This window comes from Lissotriton vulgaris, chromosome 12 (assembly GCF_964263255.1).
Source record: "Lissotriton vulgaris chromosome 12, aLisVul1.2, whole genome shotgun sequence".
NCBI lineage: Eukaryota > Metazoa > Chordata > Amphibia > Caudata > Salamandridae > Lissotriton > Lissotriton vulgaris.
In genome coordinates, this window is record NC_141700.1 from 160,433,137 (window position 1) to 160,460,019 (window position 26,883).

The 26,883-nt window shown below is 45.9% G+C and overlaps 1 protein-coding gene across 4 annotated transcripts in view; it reads right to left on the bottom strand.

Annotated features, from left to right (window-relative positions):
* CBFB (core-binding factor subunit beta) overlaps positions 1-26,883 on the bottom strand; it is a 224,957-nt gene that overhangs the window by 87,502 nt on the left and 110,572 nt on the right. For all 4 annotated transcript variants that reach the window (XM_086947682.1, XM_086947685.1, XM_086947684.1 and 1 more), the window contains exon 4: positions 8,383-8,499. In XM_086947682.1, coding sequence (XP_086803808.1) covers positions 8,383-8,499 — 117 coding nt within the window. The remainder of the gene's footprint in view (positions 1-8,382; positions 8,500-26,883) is intronic.

The following is a 26,883-nucleotide window of genomic DNA, read 5'->3' on the forward strand; positions in this document are numbered from 1 at the left end:
GTAACAAAAACTCATTCTTGTGAAAACAATTACCTGTTAAGGCAAGGTTTCATATTTGTGGATACTGATGACAGACAAACAGAGAAACCCCACCCCCACCAAACAGGTTTATCAAAGGCAAAAAGTAAACCATGTCTGAGGCACCAGTGACGTAGTAAGGGTGCTATGAGCAAGAATGCAAGCGCCGGATTTGGGATTTCTGTCCCCGTGTGTTGTAGTAAACACAGCCACAAACTGCAGTGAACTGGGTCGATAACTCTCCTGTGCCCTGGCGTCACTGCACCAGGTGCACCATTGTTAGTTGCGCCCCTGTGAGGCACATGGCTAATGGCTGTCCTGACCCACACTATGGGGGACAGCGCCTAGAAGGAGAGATGAAATAAAACACAGCACCTGTTTGAACGATAAATCAGACGCCCCAATCCCCATGCTTCAGCACGTGCTCAGCCTCACAGCTGAGCCCTCATCTGAAGCCCGCAGCTCGCGCGCACAAGGACACCCTGGCAGCTCGAACGGTGCCTGCGGGCATCAAAAGAGGCATTCCAGGCGCATGTCTTCCCATCACTGCCCGCCTAAGCCGCGAAGGGCAGCTGGATTTTTAGAGCTAAATCCAGACTGTTCTCTCATGCTCTTCGGTGCTGAGTGCGGAGGTATTGTATGCTGTATATGTTTTTATTTATTCAGCGCACGTGCACCCCGCGGGGCGGTCCTGGCACTGGGAACTCTGGAGACATGGAAGAAAGGAAGAAAAAGTCCAGCAGGGCAATAGACGGGACATTAGCAACACAAGTGCGTTTTAGAGCTTGCTTTAAGAGAACAAAAATAGAAAGCCAAGACACCTATGGTGGGGGCGGGGCAGATCTGGGGCCTATAGCCCAGGTTTTTCCCCTGCTGAGACACCTATGGTGGGGGAGGGGCAGATCTGGGGGCTTATTGTGCCAGGCTCTGCCTCAGCTAAGACACCTATGGTGGGGGAAGGTGTAATAAATCATGAACATCGACAGGAGGCTACCACCGATGACGAGTATAAAACAATACTCTTCATTCCTGACTAGAGATTTAAAGGCCGTGATGATGTTCTAAACCGAAGCAATATCCTTCAAGTGTTGAACTCGATTGCATCCTTAAGCATGCTCACTACCCAAAACTTGGAAACTGTTGAATTTACCACCATCAAACATCTATCTGAGCAGGAAATAACAAAAACAACCTGGAACACAGGAGAACTGGGGAAGAAAATCCTAAAGGAAGAAAACCAACTAAAAGTATGGGGGATTCGAATTAAACCATACCTCACCCGGGATATCCGGTTCCACTACTCCGCAACCTTCAAGAAAAGGTTAATTCAACCACGAGCAAACACCAGCCAGACATACTCAAAAAATCTATACTGAGAGGAGCACGCGGAAGCTCAGCTGAACGAAAGACCAGAGTACCCCCTCAGGAAAAAAACAGGATCCCGTATCAAGAATGGGACTGGATTGCAAAAACAATCAACATCAGACCGTCTGGCCAATGACAATTTGACAAGAGAAACAGTAATATCCCAAACACAAAGCCGTTACTAAAACTGTGTTCCTGGAACAAACGGATTAGGATCAAAAACGCCAAATAAAGATCTACTGTCATACTTCCAGCAGTATGATCTAATTTTGTTACAGGAAACCTGGTTAGCAGAACCATTTCATCTTCAAGGCTTTAAAACATTTCACCTCCCAGCAAGGAGAATTTCAAAATTTGGCCACGAGAAAGGTAGCTTAATGATATTCACCTCGATACAAACAATAAATAATGCAAAAGAACTTCTCAATAAAAACACTTCGGGGATTGAAAACGGGATCATTGCAGTCCAGCTGGAAATAAAAATATCGGGAACCATTAGGCAGGAACTAACCCTGGTTAAGATCTACCTGCACCCAAAAGGCAAAAAAAGTGGGGCTAAACACCTGGTGACAGAATTGACTAAACTAATAACTGAAGCGGAAAACTCGAACCTTATTGTCTCAGGCGACTTTAATATGTTCCTTTCAAAGTCATCCGGTAAGAATCCGCCAATGGAAGAACATCTGCTGACCAGGGGGATTACCACGCTGGAAGTGTGTCCTTGGGGCAGTTTGACAAATCTATCAAAAAGATTAATGGAAGACTTATCAAACCTGGGCCTGATTTCGATAAACGGCCGATCGCCGGGGGACAGACCACAAGCGGCTACTTTTCACAACACTTCCACCAGTTCGGCGATCGACTACACCTTCCTATCTTTTTCAATGTTTACATTAGTTCAAGCCTTTAAAATAGGCACACTCGACTGCAGTGACCATCTCCCACAAGAACTGACACTAAGGGCTCAAGGGACAGCTCTAACATTTCCCACCAATGGCCCAAAGTTACTGACCACAACAAAATGTAAAAGAATCAAGTGCAATATCAATGACCCGGAGCGACTAGCAAAAGAAGCGAAGCTGTGCTGGGAAAGTGTTGCAGACTTGAATGTTGGTCACATTACTGCCTGGGAGTCCTTCTTGAAAACCTACGGATGTTTGAATGCCAAGTCCAATTTCTCTCGAGAAAATGACGCACGGCCAGGAAAAAAAACAACCACCCGTACCAGTAGCGACTCAAAAACTCAATCTCAGACTCTTCCATGTTCTAATTTAAGGGTAATAAAAACGGCCATAAACAGAACACTCCGCGAGCTGCGGAAAGCTAGGAGTGATACCAACCTATTGACCACCCTGAGATCATTAAAGTGTCAAAAGAACAAAATCCTGTGGCGAATCAAGCAGGAGTCCACTGAACAAACTTGGGCCAAACTGCTGTATGATTCAAAAAACAACAGCGCAAGATTCTGGAAAACTATCAACAAAATAGAGAATCCGAACGCCCACGGCGTGAACTCCTACATCACTGAGGACGGATCACTGAAATAATATCGACTGACAAAATATCGACTTGCCAAAATATCGTGGACAAAATATCGACAGTCAAAATATCGAGTTTGTATCTACAAACAGGTAAGTACAAAAATATCGAGTACAAAATATCGTTAACAAAAATATAGATGTAAAAAATATCGACTTTATTAAAAACAGTGTTAAATTAAATTAATATTACATTTTAATTACTAAAATATACTTAAAACGACTTAAATTAAATTATAATAATAAAATAATAAATGAAAATAATAAAAATAATTTTTTTAAATCTTATTTGTTGACCCTGAACCCTAAAAATACCCCTTTACCCAAAAACCCCAAACTGACCCTGAACCCTAAAAATACCCCTTTACCCAAAAACCCAAAACTGACCCTGAACCCTAAAAATACCCCTTTACCCATGACCTGAAAACTGACCCTGAACCCTAAAAATACCCCTTTACCCATGACCTGAAAACTGACCCTGAACCCTAAAAATACCCCTTTACCCATGAACTGAAAACTGACCCTGAACCCTAAAAATACCCCTTTACCCATGACCTGAAAACTGACCCTGAACCCTAAAAATACCCCTTTACCCATGACCTGAAAACTGACCCTGAACCCTAAAAATACCCCTTTACCCATGAACTGAAAACTGACCCTGAACCCTAAAAATACCCCTTTACCCATGACCTGAAAACTGACCCTGAACCCTAAAAATACCCCTTTACCCATGAACTGAAAACTGACCCTGAACCCTAAAAATACCCCTTTACCCATGAACTGAAAACTGACCCTGAACCCTAAAAATGCTCCTTTACCCAAAATGTATCAATATTATTTAATTACCAATTAATTAACAATAACAATAAAGTAAATATATTAGAACATTAGGTGTAATTATTTTAATAATTAATATTATTTTTTCAAAATTAATTACTTAAAAATAACACAAAATTATATATATAAAAAATGTACTCTAATTAATGTAATTAACTAATTACAATTAATTAATTAACAATTATTTACTAATACAAAATATATTCAAAATTATATTAATTAATTAATTAACTAATTAATATTAATTAATTATCAATTAATTATTATTAAAAATATTAACAAACATATATTAATTAATTAATTATTATTAAATTACTTCCCACCCTATTCCCCTATAAACCCACAACCCGCTACAGAATTACATTACGCAATTATTATCAAAACAAAATTCATGTAATAAAATATTTTATAACATTAATACACACTATTCACACATATTATTACATAAAAATACACTATAAAATATTATATATTATTAAAAAATCGATATTTTTGCTATCTATATTTTATACAGTCGATATTACTTCACTTACCTGAAAAACGATATTTTTGTAGTCGATATTATGTCCAGTCGATATTTTGTCCAGTCTATATTTAAAACTCAATATTATGTCCAGTCGATATTTTGGAGTCGATATTTTGTCTCTATACCCACTGAGGACACGTGGGCAGATTTTCTGTTCAAACACTTCAATGACGAAGGTCAATGCAAAAACCAACAAAGCCCTAAATTTTGCCAAGCAAACCTGATGGCTTCAAAGCCTCTAGTCGAAGAGTCCAACTTCCCAGGCTCAACCGCCCAGTTAAAGGGTCAAATCGCGAAAGGTCGGAAGGAGGGAGCTCCAGGTCCAAATGGAATTCCTCCCATCCTCTATAAGCAAGATCCAATTTACTGGGCCGAACAATTGCTCCCCCTTTTTGTGGAAACCTGGAGGACCGAACAACTCCCATCCTCCTGGAGGGGTTCAATAATTGCCCCAATCTACAAAAAGGGCAACAAGAACGAGGCAAAGAATTATAGGCTCATAGCCCTTATAGATATAGACGCTAAATACTTCTCAGGGCTTCTCTTGGAAGAACTAACAGCATGGACGTCACGCAAAAAATTGATCCCCATCAATCAGACCGGCTTTCAAAAAAATCTGGGGACCACGACAAACATCTTAGCCCTTTCCTTGCTGACAGATGCCACTATCAAACAGAAAAAGCCACTATATGGGTGTTACATCGACTTTTCAGCCGCATTTGACAGCATTGACAGAGGAAAACTATGGGCAAAACTCTCAAGGTGGGGAGTGGACCCCAAATTGCTGAAACTACGGATGTTACTACATACAGATACCTGGATCCAAGTAAAACTGGGGGCCGGCAACCGTTTGTCCAAAGAAATACCAACTACTAAAGGGTTGAAACAGGGGTGCGTTCTCGCACCGACCCTGTTCAACCTTTTTATGTCCGACCTCTCCAAAGATCTGGATAACTGTAACCACCATGCCCCAAAGCTAGGGGGTCTTACACTGTCCAACCTGCTATACGCAGACGACTTGATACTAATCAGTCAAACACCAGTAGGCCTGCAACACCTCATCAACACCACAAGCAAATTTGCCAGAATGAACGGGTTATGCGTAAACACAGAAAAATCGAAGGTGATGGCACTAAATCAAAATCAAAAAAGCAAGTATTCCAATGGTCTCTTCAGGACAACAAAATGGAAATGGTTCAAGAATACAAGTACTTGGGCATAATTTTTGATTCAAACGGCTCCTTCAAGCGACAAGAAACAGCAATAAGGAACAGAGGGATTTCACTGGCCATTGCGTTAAAAAGCATCAAAAACAAAATAATGGGTCCTAACTTAACCCCCTTGCTAGACTTATTTTGTGCGAAATTGCTGCCGTCAATAACATATGGTAGTGAATGTATGAGAGGGAAGGATGAGATCATCTTAGACAACGTGGTCAGCAAAACACTGCAAATACTATTCTCGCTCCCTCCATACACCTCCCCAGCACAGCTAAGGCTTGAGTTTGGCCTACAGAAGCAGCAAATTGCACGTAAAGGCGCATACGTAAAATGCTGGTACAAAGTAAAGAACGCTGAAACAGACTCCCTGAATGCTCATCTCTGGAAAGAGATGGAAACAAACAAGGACTCCCCCGCAATGGTGTACCTCCAAGCAGCCATTAACTCCCTTGTGATAAAAGATCTTTGGGTCTCGAGTTGTACACACAACTGCTTCAAGCGCCTTGTCAACAAATCTGTGAAAACAATCTTGTTGGAAGAGGACAAAGCAGCACTAACCAAGAGGTCCCATGGGTGGTTTGTGATTCAAGGCTACGCCAGCGCCTCACCACAGCCATATCTCAGCACCGGCTTTTCAAGGAAGGCGAAGGAAGACTTTTTACGGTTGAGGATGGGGGTAACACCATCCAAAGTACATCTCCCCCCCCTGGATGCGATTGGACTGTAATCTCAAGTGTAGGCTCTGTGATACCGCAAAGGAGGACGTCCTGCACCTGCTGTGTAGCTGTAAAGCTCTAGATAGTGCCCGAAAAAGCCTACTAACACAGCTCTGGAATCAAAGACGTGTGTGCACTTGCAGACAAGCTTTGCTGATGAGCTTCAAGGGAGAAGACATTCAACTAGCCTGTAGGCTAGTGCGCTTTATGAAAACAGTCAACACGGCCCTAAACCCAGAGGCCAGTAACTAAACTTGAATTATTGTGATTTGTTTCCGTATTCTAAGACCATTTTCTTTTGATAACTAAAGTCACTACTGATCGCAAAGGAACTTTTCTATTAACGGACAGTACTGTACTAGCTGCACGGCTTCTTTTTTAAATTTTTTAATTTTTCTAAAAGTGTTTTTAATTGCTTTGCAAAATCGTTACATTTATACTCCTGCTTCCTTCTTGTTTTTATTGAGTAATTGCAAAGATTTTAATTAATCACGCAATAAAGAAAGATTAAAGACCTATGGTGGGGGAGGGGCAGATCTGGGGGCCTGTCGCCCAGGCTCTGCCTCTGCTGAGACACCTATGGTGGGGGAGGGGCAGATCTGGGGGCCTATAGCCCAGGCTTTGCCTCTGCTGAGAAACCTATGGTGGGGAGGAGTAGATCTGGGGGCCTATAGCCCAGGCTTTGCCTCTGCTGAGACACCTATGGTGGGGGAGGGGTAGATCTGGGGGCCTATCGCCCAGGCTTTGCCTCTGCTGAGACACCTATGGTGGGGGAGGGGCAGATCTGGGGGCCTATAACCCAGGCTTTGCCTCTGCTGAGAAACCTATGGTGGGGGAGGAGTAGATCTGGGGGCCTATAGCCCAGGCTTTGCCTCTGCTAAGACACCTATGGTGGGGGAGGGGCAGATCTGGACCCATCTTGGAGAGCTTACTAGATGGGTCCAGCTTCTAGGAAAACCCCTCGCTCCACATGGAGGCCTCACCTGGAGCTGGACATGAACAGAGAAGAGGGACTGGCTGCTTGTTCTGGATTTATTTCTGAAATCTGGTGGAATTTTTGCAGATAATAATAATACTAATACTAATCACCAGGTAGGGAGGAGGAATATCTGTCCATTCAGTTTCCCCGTATACACATTTCGAAAATCAGAGTGAGAATGGACACTTGTAACTGCGTTACCTAGGTTTCACTTTAAAAAACTTTCATAAACGCAATAGTGAGATCGTTAGCGGTATATCTTGATTCTCCGCTGTTACACATGCATTATTGCATTATCATTGGGTTTATTAATTGTGCTGTATGCAAGCCTCAAGCCCGAGGCAACCTCTGGTTAACACAATAGTGTCCAGAGATAGGTAATCGCCCTCAAAAATATTAAAAAACAAGCCTACTACCTGGAGTAACTTTTAATTAAGATTGGGTGAGGGTTGTTACTAAAACGTATACATGGGTATACTGGTAGATCGTGTTACTGGATCCTATTATACCACTTAAAGAACGGTCGACATGTTTCTGCCCCACCATGCCCAGCCGGGTCTATGGGGCATTCATCAGGACATAAACAATGATACTCACACGATTTGTGCAGTAATTTAAGTGATTTTTCTGTAGCCACTATGTTTCTTTTGGAGGTAATGATGCACCTCTGTTAACTTGTATGCATGTTTCTTCAGGGGTTAAGGATACACTGATCCCAGGCGGCTTCCAGCGTTTCTGCGTCTAGTGATGACTCTGCCCCCGGACGTGGAATACACTTGCCGGGCGTCCTTCACCTTTACAACAAGGGAACATGGAATTTTTGCAGAACCGAGGAGAATCACACCACCCTGGAGCCAGGTTAATTTGGCCCCAGCTACCTCATCCCAGTACAGGATCTTTATCTTTGGTGGTTGGTACACTCTCCTTGTGCATTGAATGCCAAGACGAGGGCCAGGTAGAAACTCCATTCAAAGCACGACTCTTACTGTTCTTTTTCTGTTGCCTGTGCCTTGACCGGCCCAAGCTTTCCACATGAAGACGATGTAGCGGAGACTGCTGTTTCCTCCTCAGATTGTACCGTAAGCCATACCCTGGTGCCCATAGGTATACATAGTTTAAAAAACATATCTTGCATGAATCATCAACCAAACACTTCAAGAGGATCTAATGCAAACCAACCTACCTGTGCCCTTTCTTCATCAAACTCCAAGCAGCCCATTCCGTCAAGTCTCTGCAGATCAATCCAGCCTTTCCAGATAACGCAGACTCCGTTTAATATCATGGGCGCCTTCAAGTACACCTGAAAAACAGAGAAGAACCAGAACTCAGCAAAGCAAGGTGGATCATTATTTGATCTGAGCGCTTGATCATCTAAATAATGAGTACCAATTTACATTCCTTTATTAAAAAACCCTTCAATAATGATGAAAATACACAAATAGAGCATTTCAACCAGAAACCCCAGGCAAAGTGGAACCTGTGAACAGCCAACACAATTTCCCTAATGAAATGGGCTTGGGCGAGAAACCGGGTACGTGGACACTTATGGTATTGTACTGCCCGAAGACCAGTGGGCTGGCCGTCCTCTTGCCCAACACTATCAATGAATACGACTGAACTCAAAAACTCATTAATAATTTTCATGTGTCTCAGTGTTGACAAAATATCCACTTTTTTGATATTTTACTGCACCAGCACCAAGATATCCAACAGGTCATGACTTAGAGGGTCAAGTAGAGTTTGGTGGAGCGTGCTCACTGGCATGCATTGGCACTGGTTCCACCCTGCCAAACCCAAGGTACCCACCACCCATTCTTTGAGAGGACTGGGAACCACTGGGGTCCGATTAGTGGCGCCTCAGCCGGCTCTGCTGACGGAAACCCTGGATCTACATCAGCGCGAGATTTTGTCCGGTATTCCTGCATCTTCCAGTTTATGCAGCAGATTATAATTATTTTTAATCCGACGCAGGCACATTAAACAGATGTTGAATAAAACCAGAGACTAAATCAATCTTGAGCTTACTTCACTTAACGGTTTGGATAGAAATCAATATGCGTTGGCTCTTCTTGCGACTTAAAAAAACATCAATGGGATTCCCTTAAGACCCTGCACTGATTGAGGGACATTCTGGCACAGTCCCCTCAAAGATGTGGCAGGCTTCCTGACGCCAGTTGCTGCCTGGCTTCATTTTCATGTCTGAAGCACAGTGAACTATTTAACTATTTGTTAATGTCAAGCAATATTCCTACAATCAGATGCCTCATTTATGTAACCAGGCACTCAATGAGGTGAATAATACATGCAACAACACCCCTCCATCGACAAATGCTGCCTACGAGTCATGTGGCCCCAACAAATCACAAAATGCGCAACAAATAACTCCAGCAAGCATAACCACAGCAAACCCCCACAAGCATTCACCCTCTGGATACTCCAATACATAAGCCAAATACAATCTAAACACAACACATTCCTCATCCCATGTACTTGCATAGTGTTCCCCTGATTCTCTTCTTAACTCCCATTTCTTCACTCCCTGACAATGAACTACCCAACATTTCAGTTGAACATACAACACCCTCCCTATCATACCCCCTGCTTCCTCGTGGTTTCTTCTTTCAGGATCTCTCAAAAGGAGACACACACCCAAATGCACATTCACGCAAACAGGCACCACACACTACCCACCTCCTGTTTGCCACAAATAAATAGATGAGCTTCCTATACTCCAGCCATATGCAAATCACTCTTGACCCTACTCCTCATTAGAACAGTCTGGTCCAAACTGCCCAGGCTCACTGTGCCACTGGATTCAAGCTAGCCTGGCTGATGATGAGTGATACCCCAAAACCGGTCCCAGGATGCTTGGTAGTTCAGGCTGGACTGTTCCCATAAGGAACAGGGTCAAGACTGATTTTCATATGGCTGGGTCCAAACTGGGGTGGCGTAGTGAGCAGGGGTGGGCCCTCCGCTAAGGCAGAGGAGAATCGCCCCACTGCTCTATGAGCAGGAAAAACAAAATGACAATAACATAGTTATTATCAATGTATTTTTCACAGGTTTGGAGCTGGTATAAGGCGGGCATGGCTGGAGGCACAGGGGGAGGAGTGGTTTAGGCACTCCAAGTGAGCATAACTGCTTGGCCGGCCATCTTGGACCGGCCAAACAATCATGCATACTTTGCATGTCCCCCACCAGGCTGCATTACACAGCCTGGTGGGGAACATGCCCAGCCCCCAGTCCCCATTTGAGTGCCGATCCACGGCTCTCAGAGCAATCACAGCGCTGCATTGCAACGTTGTGATTAGCTATGGGAAGCCTGGGTGCTTCCTGGTTCTGGGACTCACCGAACAGGCGGAGTAGAGATGCGGCCGGCACAACAAGTAAGTGGCATTCCCCCCCTCACAAACCCCTTACCCCCTGCCCCTCCACAATCATTCCATGCAAGCAAAAGAATGACAGGTTTAACCCAGATCTCTTGACTAGGGGTGAATGTTTGATTTAATTTATTCAGCATTCCATCCATCATTTGTTGCTGCAGCATTTTTCGCCTTAAGTAGGGAGAGTATGCCCAAACCTGGGTCCTTTGCTCAATGCTCCACTGGATTAAAGCTAGCCTGGCTGATGAGGGGTGATATACCCCAAAACCAGTCCCAGGATGCTGGTTTCTGGTCCAGGGAGGACCCGGCTTGCAGTTCGGGCTGGACTGTTCCTATGAGGAGCAGGATCAAGACAGATTTGCATATAGCTGGGCCCAAACTGGGGTGGTGTAGTGAGCAAGAGAATGATGGACTTAACCCAGATCTCTTGACTGGGGGAGAATGTTCGATATATTCAGCATTCCATCCATCCTTTGTTGCTGCAGCATTGATTGCCCTATAAGCCAGTCTGACCCTGTGCCCCAAAAAAACAAAACAGTAATGGTCAGAGTGCTTGATTTAATCATGAATTAATCCAGGCTACCGCATTTCTGTCCACTGTGATAACGGAGGCAGAGGCCACCCTTATGTACATCAGGCTAGTCCTGCCCCAAAAACAGCCCAACCCAAGCTGCTAGGCCAGGTCCTCCTTTGCATATAGCAGCACAAACAATTCCAGATTCTGGGTCAGTGGCGCAAGCACTCCCTTATTTCTTTCCTCCAGTTGACCAGCCACCAGGTACTTTGACCCAGTGTAGGGAGAAAAGACAAAAATAGAAAAATAAATCATTAAAAGAGAGAGATTGTGATATGACGGATTGTGAATGTCACCTTGGACTGGTTAATGAAAGGAGAGGCACAGACATGCAAATAAAATGGACTGTTCATTTAATAGAGATGGGCAAGCTACTGGAGGCTTGAGCGGATCTCAAACCACATATGCCGGGGTCTGGCTCAGCTCAAGGTCCTCTTGGGATCTTGAGCCTTCATGAAGCCCCGCCATTGGCGAAGGATCTTCCTCCCCAACCTGTCCTGAGGCAGAAGGGCTGTCCAGAGCTGTGCCGCGACCGTAGGGAATATGCTGAAGACCAATGTAGTGTTGTGAAGTGCTTGCACTGCTACAGATTTGTTCACTTTGTTGTGAAAGTGGACGAATCTTACAGCTGAGTTATGTAATAATGGGGTTAACCAATAGAGCACTGGACCCGGGTACAATGTGGTACATAAAACATGATTTACCAAATCTTACCGCTGAGCAGTTTCACTGCACTATAGAAGGTCTAAAAAATCTGTCCCGCCTGAAAAATGTAAAAGCTAATAAGGTATGAGCTCTTCATGAGTCTGTCCGCAGCTGGGCTCTGAGATTCACCTATGTAGATGTAAAGACACGCGTCTCTGTTGCTTCGCTCCAACCTTTCCTTTTGCTAACAGGTGAGGTGTTTAGCTCTATTCAAATTGGTCTCGCTCTTAAGTTAGGGATATCAACATTAAACTAACATACCCAGCTTCCCTTAACTTAATATTATTTTCCAGCAAGAGTTCTTGTGTCAGTCTTATTTAACATTTAATATCTGTATGTATTTTTACCACAATGCTCTGATTTAGTGCCTCAAAGAATTAAACACAAAGCCTTATGCTTTGTTCTAAAATGAGAAAGAGATAACCATGTAGTGGCTCCGTTGCACAACGCAAAACCAGTACACCTGCCCTCAATCCTGGCGTCCACTTGACTACATTGTGTGATTCTAGGCAATTACTGTTTTTCACATGTTCCTTCGTCATCACATGAGAGCAAACACATCAGTTCATGGTGTGCACCCTACAAAAACTTCTTTCTACACAGTTTGAAAAGATTATAATGTTGTTCGATGTATAAGAACACCCTATGTTACGCAAAGCGGGCATAAAACAAATGGCGTGCTTCTTGATTCATGGGGGCATGAGTGTTTCTAAGTTCGTGTTTAGACTCTATCACTTCTAATCAGTCAATGCAATGATATAATCTGATACACAAAAAATGGAATGTGTTGCATTATAATTAACCCTGGGCGAAGCACTACGTTACACTCGCGTAGTTTGCGAAGTTTGCGCAACTTCGCACTACGCGAGCTGCACATAGCACAGTGCAAAAACGCGTAGTGCAGCGGTCATTTTTTGCTTGTTCGCGGTCCTCAATATCATGTTAGCGACCGCGAGCAAGCAAAATGACATCCCCGCGAGATTCTCAACGCGGGGAGGTCAGGTTTCTCATTGCGAGTGGTTACGCATGCTCCCGTCCGCTCGCAATGAGAATCTACCAGTTTGCGTTGAGAAAGCTGCCGCCTGAGTAAAAATCTACTCAAGCAGCAGAAAACTACAGCTCGCACTGTGCAAGATGCCGTTTTCAATGATTGCACAGTGCCGGATGCTTGTCCGCACTGTGCAATAATTGAAAACGCATCTTGCACAGTGCGAACATGCTACTACGCAGCTCCCGTAGTGCTACATGAAGTTTGCGTAGTGCGAAGTGCACTTCGTGTAGCTTCGCGTAGCGCTACTTCGCGAACTACGCCCACCCTTATAATTATAAACAAGTACAATATTTTGAATTTTCAAGATTCTTTATCATATGTACTGAACGTGCATTGCACAATTTAGATTTCACATTTATTAGTGGCTCGGCTCGTGCTCTTAGAGCCACGCCAGACCCTTGGCTCGGCTCTGGCCTGATTCTCGCAATTAATTTGCTGACTCGCCTACCTCTACCATCCATTAAAATAATGTAATAGCGTTCGGCTCGTATGACTCGAGGCGTTTGCATAAGGTATCTTTGCCAGCATCAACAGCACGTGTTCTTCAGCAAGACCTAAAGTGTGCTCTTCAAGAAATATGCTAGGAAGTGAGGCTGCCTCTGAGGGCCCCCAAGACCTCACAGACAGGACAGGCCTGTGCATTTACTGGCAGCTTTCTTCTTTGCTGGCAGCTTTCTTCTTTGCTGGCAGCTTTCTTCTTTACAGGCAGCTTTATTCTTTACAGGCAGCTTTCTTCTTTACTGGCAGCTTTCTTCTTTACAGGCAGCTTTCTTCTTTCCTGGCAGCTTTCTAGTTTCTCTCACAGCAGGCAAAGAGAGGGACGTTTCCAGGTATCCCAGCAGTTGTAATACAACACGTTTTTATCCACAAAAACACGTGCACTAGTCAGTCGAAGTAATGTAAAAAGACAGGCAGGTGTAATTGAGCGAAACATGTATGTGCACGGTTTGCTCCACACGCTCGGCCTACAGGGCCAAAGTTGTTTTGAGGGCATCAGCCGGTTCTACCATTTGCATGAACAACAATTTCCTGCTGCCAGTTTCCCTGAGAGCTTAAGTAAGGAAATGACCAGCAGCTGAGATGGATCAGATAACCTAGGCGAGCAATGCATTTTCACACAAGATCCATAAGATTAGGCAGGCAGCGTGGGGCCAGGTCCCTGCACAGGGCGCCAGCCAGTGCGTCACTTCCTGCTTTGAAAGGAGCAGCCAGAGGACTTTTATTGTTGGATTCAGGCAGGTAACACATTGGAAGTGCCTTTTATTACACTGCACAACAGAACTTCACACAGAAATAAAACATGTTACTTTATATGGGCAATGGAAGGGGTATGAACTGCAGTTTAAGGAATTCCACAAAACCCAAAGGAAAAAAGAAATAAACATGAGCCATATTGAAAGGCAGCCCCAGATACAACATTTCATATGTGAGCAAAATCGGATTTGAATATTTCCTGACGGTGCTCAGTACCACAGTGTTGCCTTCCAAAGACTTTTACCTTTACTCAACCTGATGGTACTGGGTTCAAATACCTCCGAAGGGTAACAAGGTGAGTTTGTGCAGCCGGGTGGGGGGACATTTCTTAAACCCTGGACCGAAAAAGGCTGCCTAGAGCCCGCGCAGGCACCCTTGCGCCATGTTGCAAGAGTGCCGGTGCTGCAGGGGGACACCTTCCTGCACATAAACAATCTATAAGCGCAGATTGTTGTTTCTAGGTGTGCTGCAGAATGCAGCACACACAGAAAGAGCAAAATTCAAGGAGAAAATAATAATTTCTCCTCGTATCGCCATCTGAAGACCAGGTTTTACCCGGTCTTAGTTTTCGGCCCTGCCCCATCCTTGTAAATATGTAGCAGCGTCAAAAAGCAATGGGTGTTGTGGCGGAACGCCCACAGCAACACCCATTGCCCGCCCATTTGTGCGTGGACTGCTGCAGAAAGGGGCATATTTACATGCTTGTGTTAAGTGTCTTAACGCCACCTCATAAATATAGGGTAGAGAGCAACGGCCCCCGGAGCGTCAGAAAAAGTGACGCTTCGGTGGCTTTAGGGGTTTGTAACTATGCCCCCGCGTTTGTACTCATAATGTTCTGGTCACACCAATGCATGCTGGGCTGGAAGTAAATTCGCTAGTAGGAATAACTGCACACGCTATTCACAGACAGTGGCGTATGAAGGGGGGTGCGGTGGATGCGGGCCACCCCAGGTGTCATCCCTGAGGGGGGTGACAAAATGGCAAAATTCCGTTTCCCCAGCTCTCACCTGCCGTCTTCAGTGTGGCACCGTCGCGGGGCGGAGATCCGTGGATTCGCCAGCAGCCCCTCCCTTTCGTGTCTCACCGCAGGGCGGCAAACGCAGGTACCGCCCCAGGCTGTCTCAGGTCCAGCTACGCGACTGTTCACAGACTCCTGTCACCAAGTTGTACACATTCTGTGCAGTGATTCCAGGCGGTCAAGTAAGAGGATCCTACGTTTGTTGTGCATGTTTGGTGCCGTCTAGGGTTTGTAGAGTGGCCTATGTGGGAAGCATAGGGTGTCTTGCGTGAGCTTCAGAAGGGTGCTCCAGTTGTGATGTGGCAATCTTCTACTTGTACTTATGCATGGAGTGAAGCAGAAAGATGTACGTGAAACACTGGTTCTTGCAGACCTTTACCAGTCGAGTATGGGTTTGTGGTCTTGCCTATGTGGGAAGCATTGGATGTCGCGCGCGAGGCTTCGAGGGGTGCTCCAATCGCTGGAAAGCCGCAGAGGATTGTAAGATGGACAAAGTATGACATGATGCAATGTACCTTCATTTCACCTGTGCTTAATGAAAGTCATCTGTGTAGTAACATTAAGGTCTTTACATGCTGGATAATGTTTGTCCTTGCCAGGACTGGGTTCCAGAGCTTACGCCTCTTTACTAAGCACAATATATACACGTTTTTTGGAATGGGGGAATGATCAGATGGGAGTCCAGTCTGGAAAACGTGTTCTTCTTTGGAAGTACGGACTTAGTTTTACTTTAAAGAAAGTTGGGTCAACGCCATTAAAGGCAAAGTGGGCACAGTCGGGACAACTGTCTCAGACAACGGACAGTTGCAGGGCTGGAGAGGTCGGATCGAAGAAGCAAGGATGGGGAGGTCATCTGATGGTTGACTTCTGGTTCCTTTATAGACTTTGCAGTAAATAGAGAAGTACAGGCCACTGGCATAAAGTAGGCAAGACAAGACTAAGGCAATGGTAGAATGAACCCTGTGGGGGAAATCTAGGTGAGATAAGATATGGTGTAGAGTTTGCACGGGTAAGAAGGCACTTTTAGTCACCAAATTTACTTTTGGTGCAAGCAACAAATATTGGCAGGGCTCCAAACTCGTGACCGGGGCTCTTCACTCGTGGCCGGGACTCCACACTTGTGACCGGGGCTCTGCACTGGTGGCCGGGGCTCCGCACTTGTGGCAGGGGCTTGGCACTCATGGCCGGGGCTCCACACTCGTGGCAGGGGCTTGGCACTCATGGAAAGGGCTACACACTCGTGGCCGGGGCTCCGCACTCGTGGCCGGGGCTCTGCACTCGTGGCAGGGGCTTGGCACTCATGGCCGGAGCTCCACACTCGTGACAGGGGCTTGGCACTCATGGCCTGGGCTCCACACTCGTGGCCGGGGCTCCGCACTGGTGGCCAGAGCTCTGCACTTGTGGCAGGGGCTTCGCACTTGTGGCAGGGGCTTTGCACTCGAGGCAGGGGCTCGGCACTCGTGGCCGGGGCTCAGCAATCATGGCAGGGGCTCCGCAATCATGGCAGGGGCTCCGCAATCATGGCAGGGGCTCCGCACTCGTGGTCGGGGCTCCACACTCGAGGCAGGGGCTCGGCACTTGAGGCAGGGGCTCGGCACTCGTGGCAGGGGCTCCGCACTCGTGGCCGGGGCTCCATACTCGTGGCCGAGGCTCTCGACTCATGACAGGGGCTTCGCACTCATGACAGGGGCTTCGCACTCGTGGAAGGGGCTCTGCACTCGTGGCCAGGGCTCTGCACTCGTGGCCGGGGCTCGGCACTCGTGGCCGGGGCTCGGCCCTCGTGGCAGGGGCTCGGCACTCGTAGCAGGGGGCTCGGCACTCGTGGTAGGGGCTCGGCACTCGTGGTAGGGCTCGGCACTCATGGCAGGGGCTTCACACTCGTGGCAGGGGCTCCACACTCGTGGCAGGGGCTCCACACTCGTGGCAGGGGCTCGGAACTCGTGGCCGGGGCTCTCCACTCATGGCAGGGACTCCGCACTCATGGCAGGGGCTCCGCAATCATGGCAGGGGCTTGGCACTCGTGGTCGGGGTTCGGCACTCGTGGCAGGGGCTCGGAACTCATGGCCGGGGCTCAGCACTCGTGGCAGGGGCTTCACCCTCGTGACTGGGGCTGCACACTCGTGGCAGCGGCTCTGCACTGGTGGCCGGGGCTCCACACTCGTGGCCGCGGCTCTGGACTCATGACAGGGACTTCGCACTCATGACAGGGGATTCTCACACGTGACAGGGGCTTTGCACTCGTGGCCGGGGCTCGGCACTCATGGCAGGGGCTTCGCATCCATGGCAGGGGCTCCGCAATCATGGCAGGGGCTCGGCACTCGTGGTCGGGGCTCGGCACTCGTGGCAGGGGCTGCACACTCGTGACAGGGGCTTCGCATTCGTGGCCGGGCCTCCACACTCGTGGCCGAGGCTCTGGACTCATGACAGGGGCTTCGCACTAATGACAGGGGCTTCGCAATCGTGACAGGGGCTCTGCACTCGTGGCAGGGGCTCGGCACTCGTGGCAGGGGCTCGGCACTCGTGGCAGGGGCTCGGCACTCGTGGCAGGGGCTCAGCACTCGTGGCAGGGGCTCCGCACTCGTGGCAGGGGCTCCGCAATCATGGCAGGGGCTCCGCACTGGTGGACGGGGCTCCGCACTTGTGACAGGAGTGCACACTCGTGGCAGGGGCTCTGCACTCGTGGCCGGGGCTCCCCACATCCACTCATGGTGGGATCCCCGCCATAAGAAACTGCAGTGCGGAGATCCCGCCACGACTGCGAAGCCTCGGCCACAAGTGCAGAGGACCTTTGTGTATCAGGCCTTGTGTGAGCTGGGTGTGAAATAAATTAGGCCTTTTTTATTTCTACTAATTACTGTAATTAATCTCCAATAACTAGAAAGCAGTGGTCGCTTAGGATAATCCACCAACAGTTCACGCTGGCTAACGCACGGCTTCCGAATGCTTGGTTCAACTTCTTTCACATGGGAATGATCTCTGATCTCTGAGAGGTCTATCAACACTCCAGCAGAGCAGACCAGGGGTGTGAAATGCAGGGCCAGACCCAGGCCATATTTTCAGGAGATCCAAGCTCAGTTGGGGGTACATTACATCTGTCTGAATCCTTTTCAAGCACATTATTAGATTTCTCTGACAAGCCTCCTGTTAATGTGACAGGCAGTGACTACAGGTAAACCACCTACAACCATTGGCCTCTCCAGACACCTTCAACGTGAACCACTCAAGCAGGCTGACTTGGAGCCGTGTGCATAGAGGCCAACAGACGGTGCTCTACAACCCTTACTACTCTGTGTACAAAAACTCGTGGAAAGCAACTCCCCAGATTACTAACACCAACCCCTCCTCATCGAATGGTTTACTTTGGAGGAAGATGGCTGGCATGAAGGGCTGCCCTGATGGCTGGCATGAAGTGCTGCCCTGTATTCTTAATCAAACTGACAAACTGATGTAGGGTGGAGGTAAGGAGTGTCTTGGGGTTAAACACCGTCAAACATCCGGGCACCGAACAAACAAAAGCACTAAAGATGAAAGCAAATCACAAAAACAATCTCTTTGCAGAATCGAATTAAACAACAGATCAAGGTGATGAAAAGGAAAGTAGTTTATTTTGTTCACTTGCCAAGAGTATGTAAACAGGTGGAGGAGATCTGACAGCAGAGAGCAAAGAGCAAAGCATTATAACATGATCCTTACAGATCAGTGTCAGAGCTGCTGCTCAGCTTCGACACCATTGGGAGGGGTGCCAGTCTTGTGGGGGCTTCCATTTTGTCAGGGTCTGCTTTCAGAACATACAATAACCTTATGTGCAAGGTTGTGCCTCACAGGGACACCAGCACGCCACACATAAATACAGGTATTTGCATAGCTCGTCCTTCAAAGTGCATATCAATGTACACTGGTTTGGACGCAGGATGAATACTCTAAAAAGGCCTCATAATTCTAATGTCTATAGTTGCTACCTGCCACTCCTCAGTGAACCTGCAGTGAGGCTTCCAAAACAAGCATTGACCAAGCCCATTTGATCTTATGTGCTCAGTGTACTTTGTTGTCATGGGCTTAATGATGAGACATAGATCAGAGTGGCCTTAGGGACTGGGATGGGGATGAAAAGGTACAGAGGGAAGAGTGGTGCCTTGGTGGAAGAAAAGCACAGTGTCAGTGTCCCCTACGCTGACCAGTGTTAAACAAATGCCTATCTGTGCCATTGATGCAACCAAACCATCGACATTAAGTTCATTGTCAACAGTCATCCAAATTAACCGTTTGTTCAAATTGATTGGTACACTTTGTTTTAAAAGCAAGTAAAAAGAAAAAGCAAATACAAAAATATAAAATGAAATAAATGCACTTTTCTTACAAAATTTTCAGACTGAATCAGTGGTCTTTGGGTTGAGTAAAATTCTGCTCAATACCGTGTTAAAAGCACAAATTATTGCACAGTACTGGCAATTTCTTTGTTCATTGATGCAACCAAGCACATCTGCATACAGTGCCATTAAAGAAAGCAAAATTCTGAATACTGTGCTATCACAAAAAGCAGCTAATGCTGTGCGAAACCGTCAATGGTTTTCACAACATTTTGTAAACATTTTCAGAAATGATGTGAAATTGTGCGAAATTCCACAAAATCATTTTGTGGTATGTCACATGAAAATTGAACACAAAGGCACAAGTACATACAAATGTTGTGTGACGTACTGTAAAAATGGACCTGTTCCAAGAGAAAGTGTTTCTCCCGACATCTTTCAGCCTGAATCTGCCCTTCACGCCCAAGCATATGTATGAAATGTCACACCTGTGAAATTTTCTGTCTTTCGCAAATTAAACATATTGCGAAATAAACAAATGTCGTGAATTTTGCTGGAGTAGTTACAATCACGCACAGGCCTAAAACGGCACAAAATACTACGTGTGAGCACCCCCTCCTTACAGATTGAGGTCTCTATCGAGTGTTGTGACTAGATCACAGGAGCGAATGGCATTGCTTGGAAGGCGAGTGACCTGTATCCATGTTCCTCTTGCCCCCTTAAGGTGGCTTGGTGAAGCATAGTTACTGTGAGTTTTCCGTAGCAAGAGAAGGGTGGTCTGATGGTCCATCTGGTGGCCTGATGGACCGCCTGTTATGGCCTCGCTGCGATTGTCTACAGAGTGAGAGCTTGATTGGCCAGCTGGATAGATGGCGTGCCGGCAGCCTGTCTCACTCAGAATGACTGGTTGGATGACAGGGGGGGTTGTGGAGGCGGAAGCCTTATAGGGGGCTAGTACGAACTCGCGACTAGGACAGGTGGTTCGTAGATGTGCCCTGGACCACTGGTGGATGTTCCTCTCTAGAGGATGCTGTGGTCCAGAACCATTGGCACAAGGCACCTTGGACTCTTAGGACACTCAGGGCACGTTCAATAAGTGACCACTGCAGAACTACCAACCCAGTGGATGTGTCTGGGCAGCAGGTAGCTGTAGGTCAAATCCAAGGTAGTGGCTGGTGCCAAGTAGAGACATCAATGCTGAGGGATGCCCAGACAGCTCCATTTACATTGTTTTGGCAACCCAATCATGTATCAAGCCTATTGAAAGGGATCTAGATGGAGTGCCCCCTGGAGGTAGACCCACAAGCCCTTTGCTATTCAGCCAATAAAAGGTCTCCTCAAGAAGTGGGGGGCTCCTGCTTAGGGAAATCATGGGGTCCAAAAGGAATGCTTGCCTGGGTGGCGTGACAAATAAACCAATGATGTCAGGTGCCACAGTGTACTAAATTTATGAAATGCTGAAGAAATGCAGAAGTTATTAGACTTGAGACAGGTGTTGTGCCATGGCTGAATGAGACATAGTGTGACCAGAGGCCTGGTAGAAATACAAGATATGTGTACATGTGCCACTCTGAAGGGCAGCCATTCATGCCCGCAGACCCACTGCTAACACCACAGGCTGCCCCACCTCAGAACTCACTCATGGGGTCAAGGGCCCAGACCCCATCACATTCCACTCTGATGCTTACTAATGGTACCTCTTGGTTTGATGGAAGATTCCTGTGTGTGGATAGTGTGCGGGGCTTGCACACGTTTGTGGGGTGTGCTTAGCCTTAGAACTCTCATCCGTATGAAACGAGAGAATTGGCAAAGGGTCCCCATTGCCTGGTAGGTTGTGGTTAGTTGTGCTTTCTGGTGGCACACTTGGACATCTGTATTGTTTTGGTGCTTTTTTGTACATACATTAATATACAGCTGTCTTCAAGCAAACTTTCTGTCTAGCAGAAATGATACTGAAAACCCTTCACTGAAGAGCTGAGTGATTATTCTCCCAGCAGCATCACACTAGTGTGTTATCAGAATATAATGTTCACACTATCGCCTGACATACATATTGGTATCAAAATATAATCTGCAAAACTTTTGCCCAATTTGAGTTAATAATAGAAACTCTAAGCACAAGGGGATGGTATTTGTGTAAACGAACACAATATTTATGGAAGACAATATTCACACATACAACAGCCTAAAAAGCCCCTTGGCTGGGACTGCAGCTGCTCTGCACAGCCAGTGAAGAACTGGAGGAATAATGTGAAAGGGAAGTTTCAAACTGAGAAGAATAATACTGCAGAAACATGCAAATATATCCAGCGCTCTGAAGTCTCCAGGGACTGGGGCCAGGAGTTAGGGAGCCCCCTGGCTTTAATGAGTGACTATCAAGTGTCAGTCTCACAGCACAAGGAGCCTGCCTGGAGCTGACTCATCTCACAGCAACCACACACATCCTCACCCCCTTGTATCAATGCAACCGGTGGCAGACCAGGACCACCCGACTACCCAATCTGGACATTGACCTGCCCCCACCTATGCCATGAGCACACTTTGCTGCAGCTTTTCCTACCTCTTACTATCCTAGATTGTCTGTGCCTTCACTAGGACTTCTTGACTTATTGCTGCTTGTTTACAAACCCATCTCACTCTGTTTAAGAGTTTTCAAGGTTTGCATTTCTGTGTCTTTGAAGAAACACTCATTTTTTACCCCATGAATCTCTTTCCATCAACTTCAAGTCAAGATCTCTTTCCCACCGGAGACAAAGTTCTCTAATACGTTTTCAGGATATCTTTTTTTCTTCATTAAAGGGACCTTCTGGTGAATGATTTCAAAATAGATCCCAGGACCACAACTAACATCATTAAACAGACACTCCAGAAGACCTATTATTGCTGGTTGTTAAAGATGCAGAACTGGGCAAAAAGAACTGGGTTTTTAAACATTCTTTACAGTGTGTTGCCCCTTTAAATTATTCAGACACCCGACCAAGTCCTTCCGACAGTCCCCAAATGCCCGATGGAGTCTATGCTATTTTTGCCCAACTTGGCGTCATCCAATAATACAATGCAATCACCCCTTGAATATTTCCACACCCTAGGTCCTCCACGGGATACTACGATGCTGAATAATCAGAAAAGCGCTCACCGGGCATCTGTAGGGTTAAAGAGGAAGACAAGGGGCAGACACTCTTCAGTGCTTTTCACGCTGCCCCATAATCACAGACACACACTTGTGTGATTCTTGGAATGGGTGCCAGATACATCCCACTTCCAACCCCACATAAGGTACCAACTCCGGCTCGCCATCTTTCCACCACCTGAAAATCCACAGGATTTGGTCATTCTGGAGATGTTTTCCTTGGACCTGCTGGGTCTCTTTTGGCAGAGAAGGTTGCTAGGCAGCGTGACGTTATTTTGAAAGATATCTCAGCAAAATATCATAACACTCTAACCTGCTTCCCAAAGACCCCAACTCCATCCTCATTGGTCTGCACCCCATTGGCTTTTCAAAAACTTCATGAACTCTGTTCCCACAGAACACCCCATCTGCTCACTAGGAAGTATCCCGGTGGATTTTTGACTTTGGCGAGAGTGTCTCACTTGCACGAAGGAGGCAGTTCCATTGTCAGTATGTGGTTTGTGCTATTCTGATTTTTGTGAGTTATCATTGCACTTGGCCACTTGGAACCTCTGTGGTTGGTTACCATGACAATGACAGGGACTGTGAAGTTCACTGCTTTCTTTTCTTCCTTCAGCATGAGGTGGTGAGACTAGAAAAACAGAAGTCAAAGGACAGGAGTTGTTGCATTGGCTTTAGGCGCCTACTTGGGACTGACAGCAGTTTGTTGTACGAGGCACACTGTCTGTGATGCGCATTAAGTTGCTCAGGCCTCTGGTTCTTGACTTAAGTATCCTCAGAAAAGCAAGTTGGCATGTAGCATATTCTCTCTACTGAATGGGACAACTTGTTTTTAATCAAAAAAGTATCACGAAGCATGACTGAGATTCTTGGCACATGCCAGCCATCCTCTGGTCCAAGAGTATGCTTTTTCATCCACTGTCACGTCAGCATAGAGGTAGGAGGAACCTGCACCTCACTTCCGACTGACTGCGCAGCTTTGCACGAAGTTGCAGGCAAACAGTTAGCTGCAACGGAGATGACCTGATGGTTAGAGCGGTGGACCTTGAAGCTGGGATACCGAATTCGGATCTCGGCAGGAACGCTTAACATCCTGTGATTCTGGGCAAGCCACTTACCCCCAGATGCATCAAGAACCCATTTTGCTATTCCTTAATAGCAAAAAATTACGATTCGTTATTAAGGAATAGCAAAATGCAATGCATGAAGAAATCACTAAAAAAATCACGATTTCTTAAAATTCCTTCATTGCGATTCGCAAATTGCGAGTCGCAATTAAGGAATACTTCCTCATTTATTCCTATGGGCCTAGAGGCCTATAGGAATGAATTTTGAAGACATTCTCAATTTGCGAATCGCAATTAGCGAATCGCAAATTGAGAATGCGATTTCAAGGGTGCAGGGGCGTCCAAAGAACACCCTGGTGCACCCCTGAAAATGATCTGTGCACATATGTTGCGCACACACATGCCCTTAGGGCATGTGTGTGCGCAACATGAAACTTTGAAAAATGCACTTTAGTGCATTTTCTCAAAGTTTTTGCAAATTACCATGAAGTTTAACTTCATGGTAGTTTGCAAGCCCTATTAGCGAAATCGCTATTTTTTAACTTTAATGCATTGCATTTAAGGAATCTCAATTTCAGATTCCTTAAATGCAAGTAATCGCAATTTTGCGATTTCTTAATTTGCGATTTTTGCATTTGGGATGATGCATCCCAAATGCAAAAATACCGGTCGCAAAGGGTCAGATTCTCAGAATCTGCCCCTTTGCCAGCGGATTTTACCTTGATGCATCTATGCCTTAATCTCCCCATGCCTATCAAAAATGAATGTGTCCATCTGCAACGTAATTGGTGCTCATGTAAAATGCTCCAATGCCTTCGGGTTGAGTTTGCGCTATAAAAGACTCAACAAAAAAAATCTGATGTCGATTGGAGGCAAGAGAAAATAGTAGAGCCTTTCTGCGGGTTATTTGACATTTGTGTCTGAGATAATTCTATGTGGGTGTGGCTGTGCTATGGTTTGAGCAGGCTAGAAATCTCCAAGCAGCATAATATGACAACAGGGACAAGGTCCTGGAATACTCCACTGTAGACACTGATCTCAGACAGGCTATAACTTCAGTGCAGATTATTAGGACCCGACAAGCCAGAAGAGACGCTTTCTGGGTCCTACCATAAAATCATTAATGCTCCTATGTGCAACCAATGTGACTTACCCCCAGATTTATCATTGTCATGCTTTGCAAGTCCTTAATAGCAATTATTAAGGAATCGCTATTAAAGACTCGCAAAACGGGATACATGTAGAAATCGCAATATTTATTGCGATTTCTACAGCTTCCTTATTTGCGATTCGCTAATTGCTAATCGGAAATAAGGAATCACTCCCCATTCATTCCTATGGGCCTTTAGGCCCATAGGAATGAATGGGGAGTCATTCCTTATTTGCGATTAGCAAATAGCAATTCGCAAATAAGGATGCGATTTCAAGGGTGCCAGGGTGTCCAAAGGACACTCTGTAGCACCCCTGAAATGGTAATGTACACAGGTGTTGCGCACACACATGTCCAAAGGACATGTGTATGTGTAACATACAACTTAGAAAAATGCACTAAAGTGCATTTTTCCAAGTTTTCGCTATTTACCACGTAGTTACACTTCGCGGTAAATAGCGGCCGCAGATTGTGAATTCGCAATTTTCAAATGGTTCATAAATTGCATTTAAGGAATCTCAAATTGAGATTCCTTAAATGCAATTATTCGCAATTTAGCGACTTTTAGAATTGCGATGTTTGCATTTGGGATGATGAATCCCAAATGCAAAAATAGCGCTCGCAAAGGGCCAGATTCTCAGAATCTGGCCCTTTGCGAGCCGATTTCGGCTTCATGAATCTGGCTGTTAGTCCTGATGTGCCCTTTGCATTTCTTCTGAATTAATCCGCAACATGGCTTTACTTCCAGCCTGATGTCTTCATTGGAATATATTACCCTCGAAATATCACAATTTATTTCCAACAGAAATTTGCTGGGTAGTTCTCTGCTCTTTACTAGAAGAGCCCAATACTCAGCCACGTGCTCCTGCTCTTAATAGGGCAAATCAGTTTCCAAACAATAAACCAGTCTGTCTAAAACATCTGTGGTTAACATGAGCTCTTCTTTCGATACAGGGTTCTATGTAAAACACCAAACTGAAAGTGAGCCTCTGAAATTTGAGTTGTTGGCTTTTTAGAAAACAGATGAAAAACCCCCCACAAAAACAGGTTTTACAAAGGATAAAAAACCAAACTCTTTTTTTTGTCGAGGAATTTTATCCACAAATATAATTTAGCACAAAATGTCACCTTGACACAAAATGTTGTGACAATAACATACAAAGCTGCAAAGTCCAGCACCTTCATACTTAATACAGACCAGGGGCTTTGTGTCCTCTTTCTGGGACATAAAAACTCACATTGATCCCAACAGGTACCACTAATCAGAATTGTCCTGAGATTATTCGGGTGCCCTACTGGAACTCTAACCTCACAAAACAATGGATCGATTAACCAATTTAAATTGATCACTCAGTCCAGGTAATTGGCATTATGATTCCAAGTCAGCAAATGTTGATAGTAAGGGAATCCCAATCGGTAAAGTTGCCTTTGGATTAGCAGGCGCATTCCGTCCATGGACCGCCATCAACGACGAAGGGAGCGGTGATTTTTCAAGTTCAAACGGAATCTCTTTCTTAAAGCTCCTCACAAGACAAACATCTCTGTGAGTCAAGCTCTCCGTGACTCTAGAAGGTTGCGGCAATTCCACATGGGCTGCGTGCCAAGGTTTATAGGATCAGAGCGGAATTTAAAGCGGAAGAAAAAAAAAATAAGGCAGGACTATGCGAGATAGAATTTCACTGCAGGAAAGCTGCCTTGGATTAAGGCCTAGTTCCTTGCCAAAGCTGCAAGCGTGCGCGCTAACTTTGGGGGTCTGTGGAAGAACCACATTTTACATGAATGGCATCATTTCTGAGTCGAATTGCAGAGCCGGCTCCTTTTCAAACAGTTCCAACTCTTTTATTTATTTTTGGATTCGAGATGGTGCTATGGGGTTACAGCTCCCCTCTGAATGTAAGGCAGGATACTTGCTTCTCTGAGAAATATTTTCAGACACGTCCACCTAAGCAATCGGTTCATCCAATCAGAAGGAAGGGTTGACCTCCTGGAGAACAGCCAGGAATCAACTACTTCCGGGGTATGACTCGGCAGCTTCCTGTGACTGG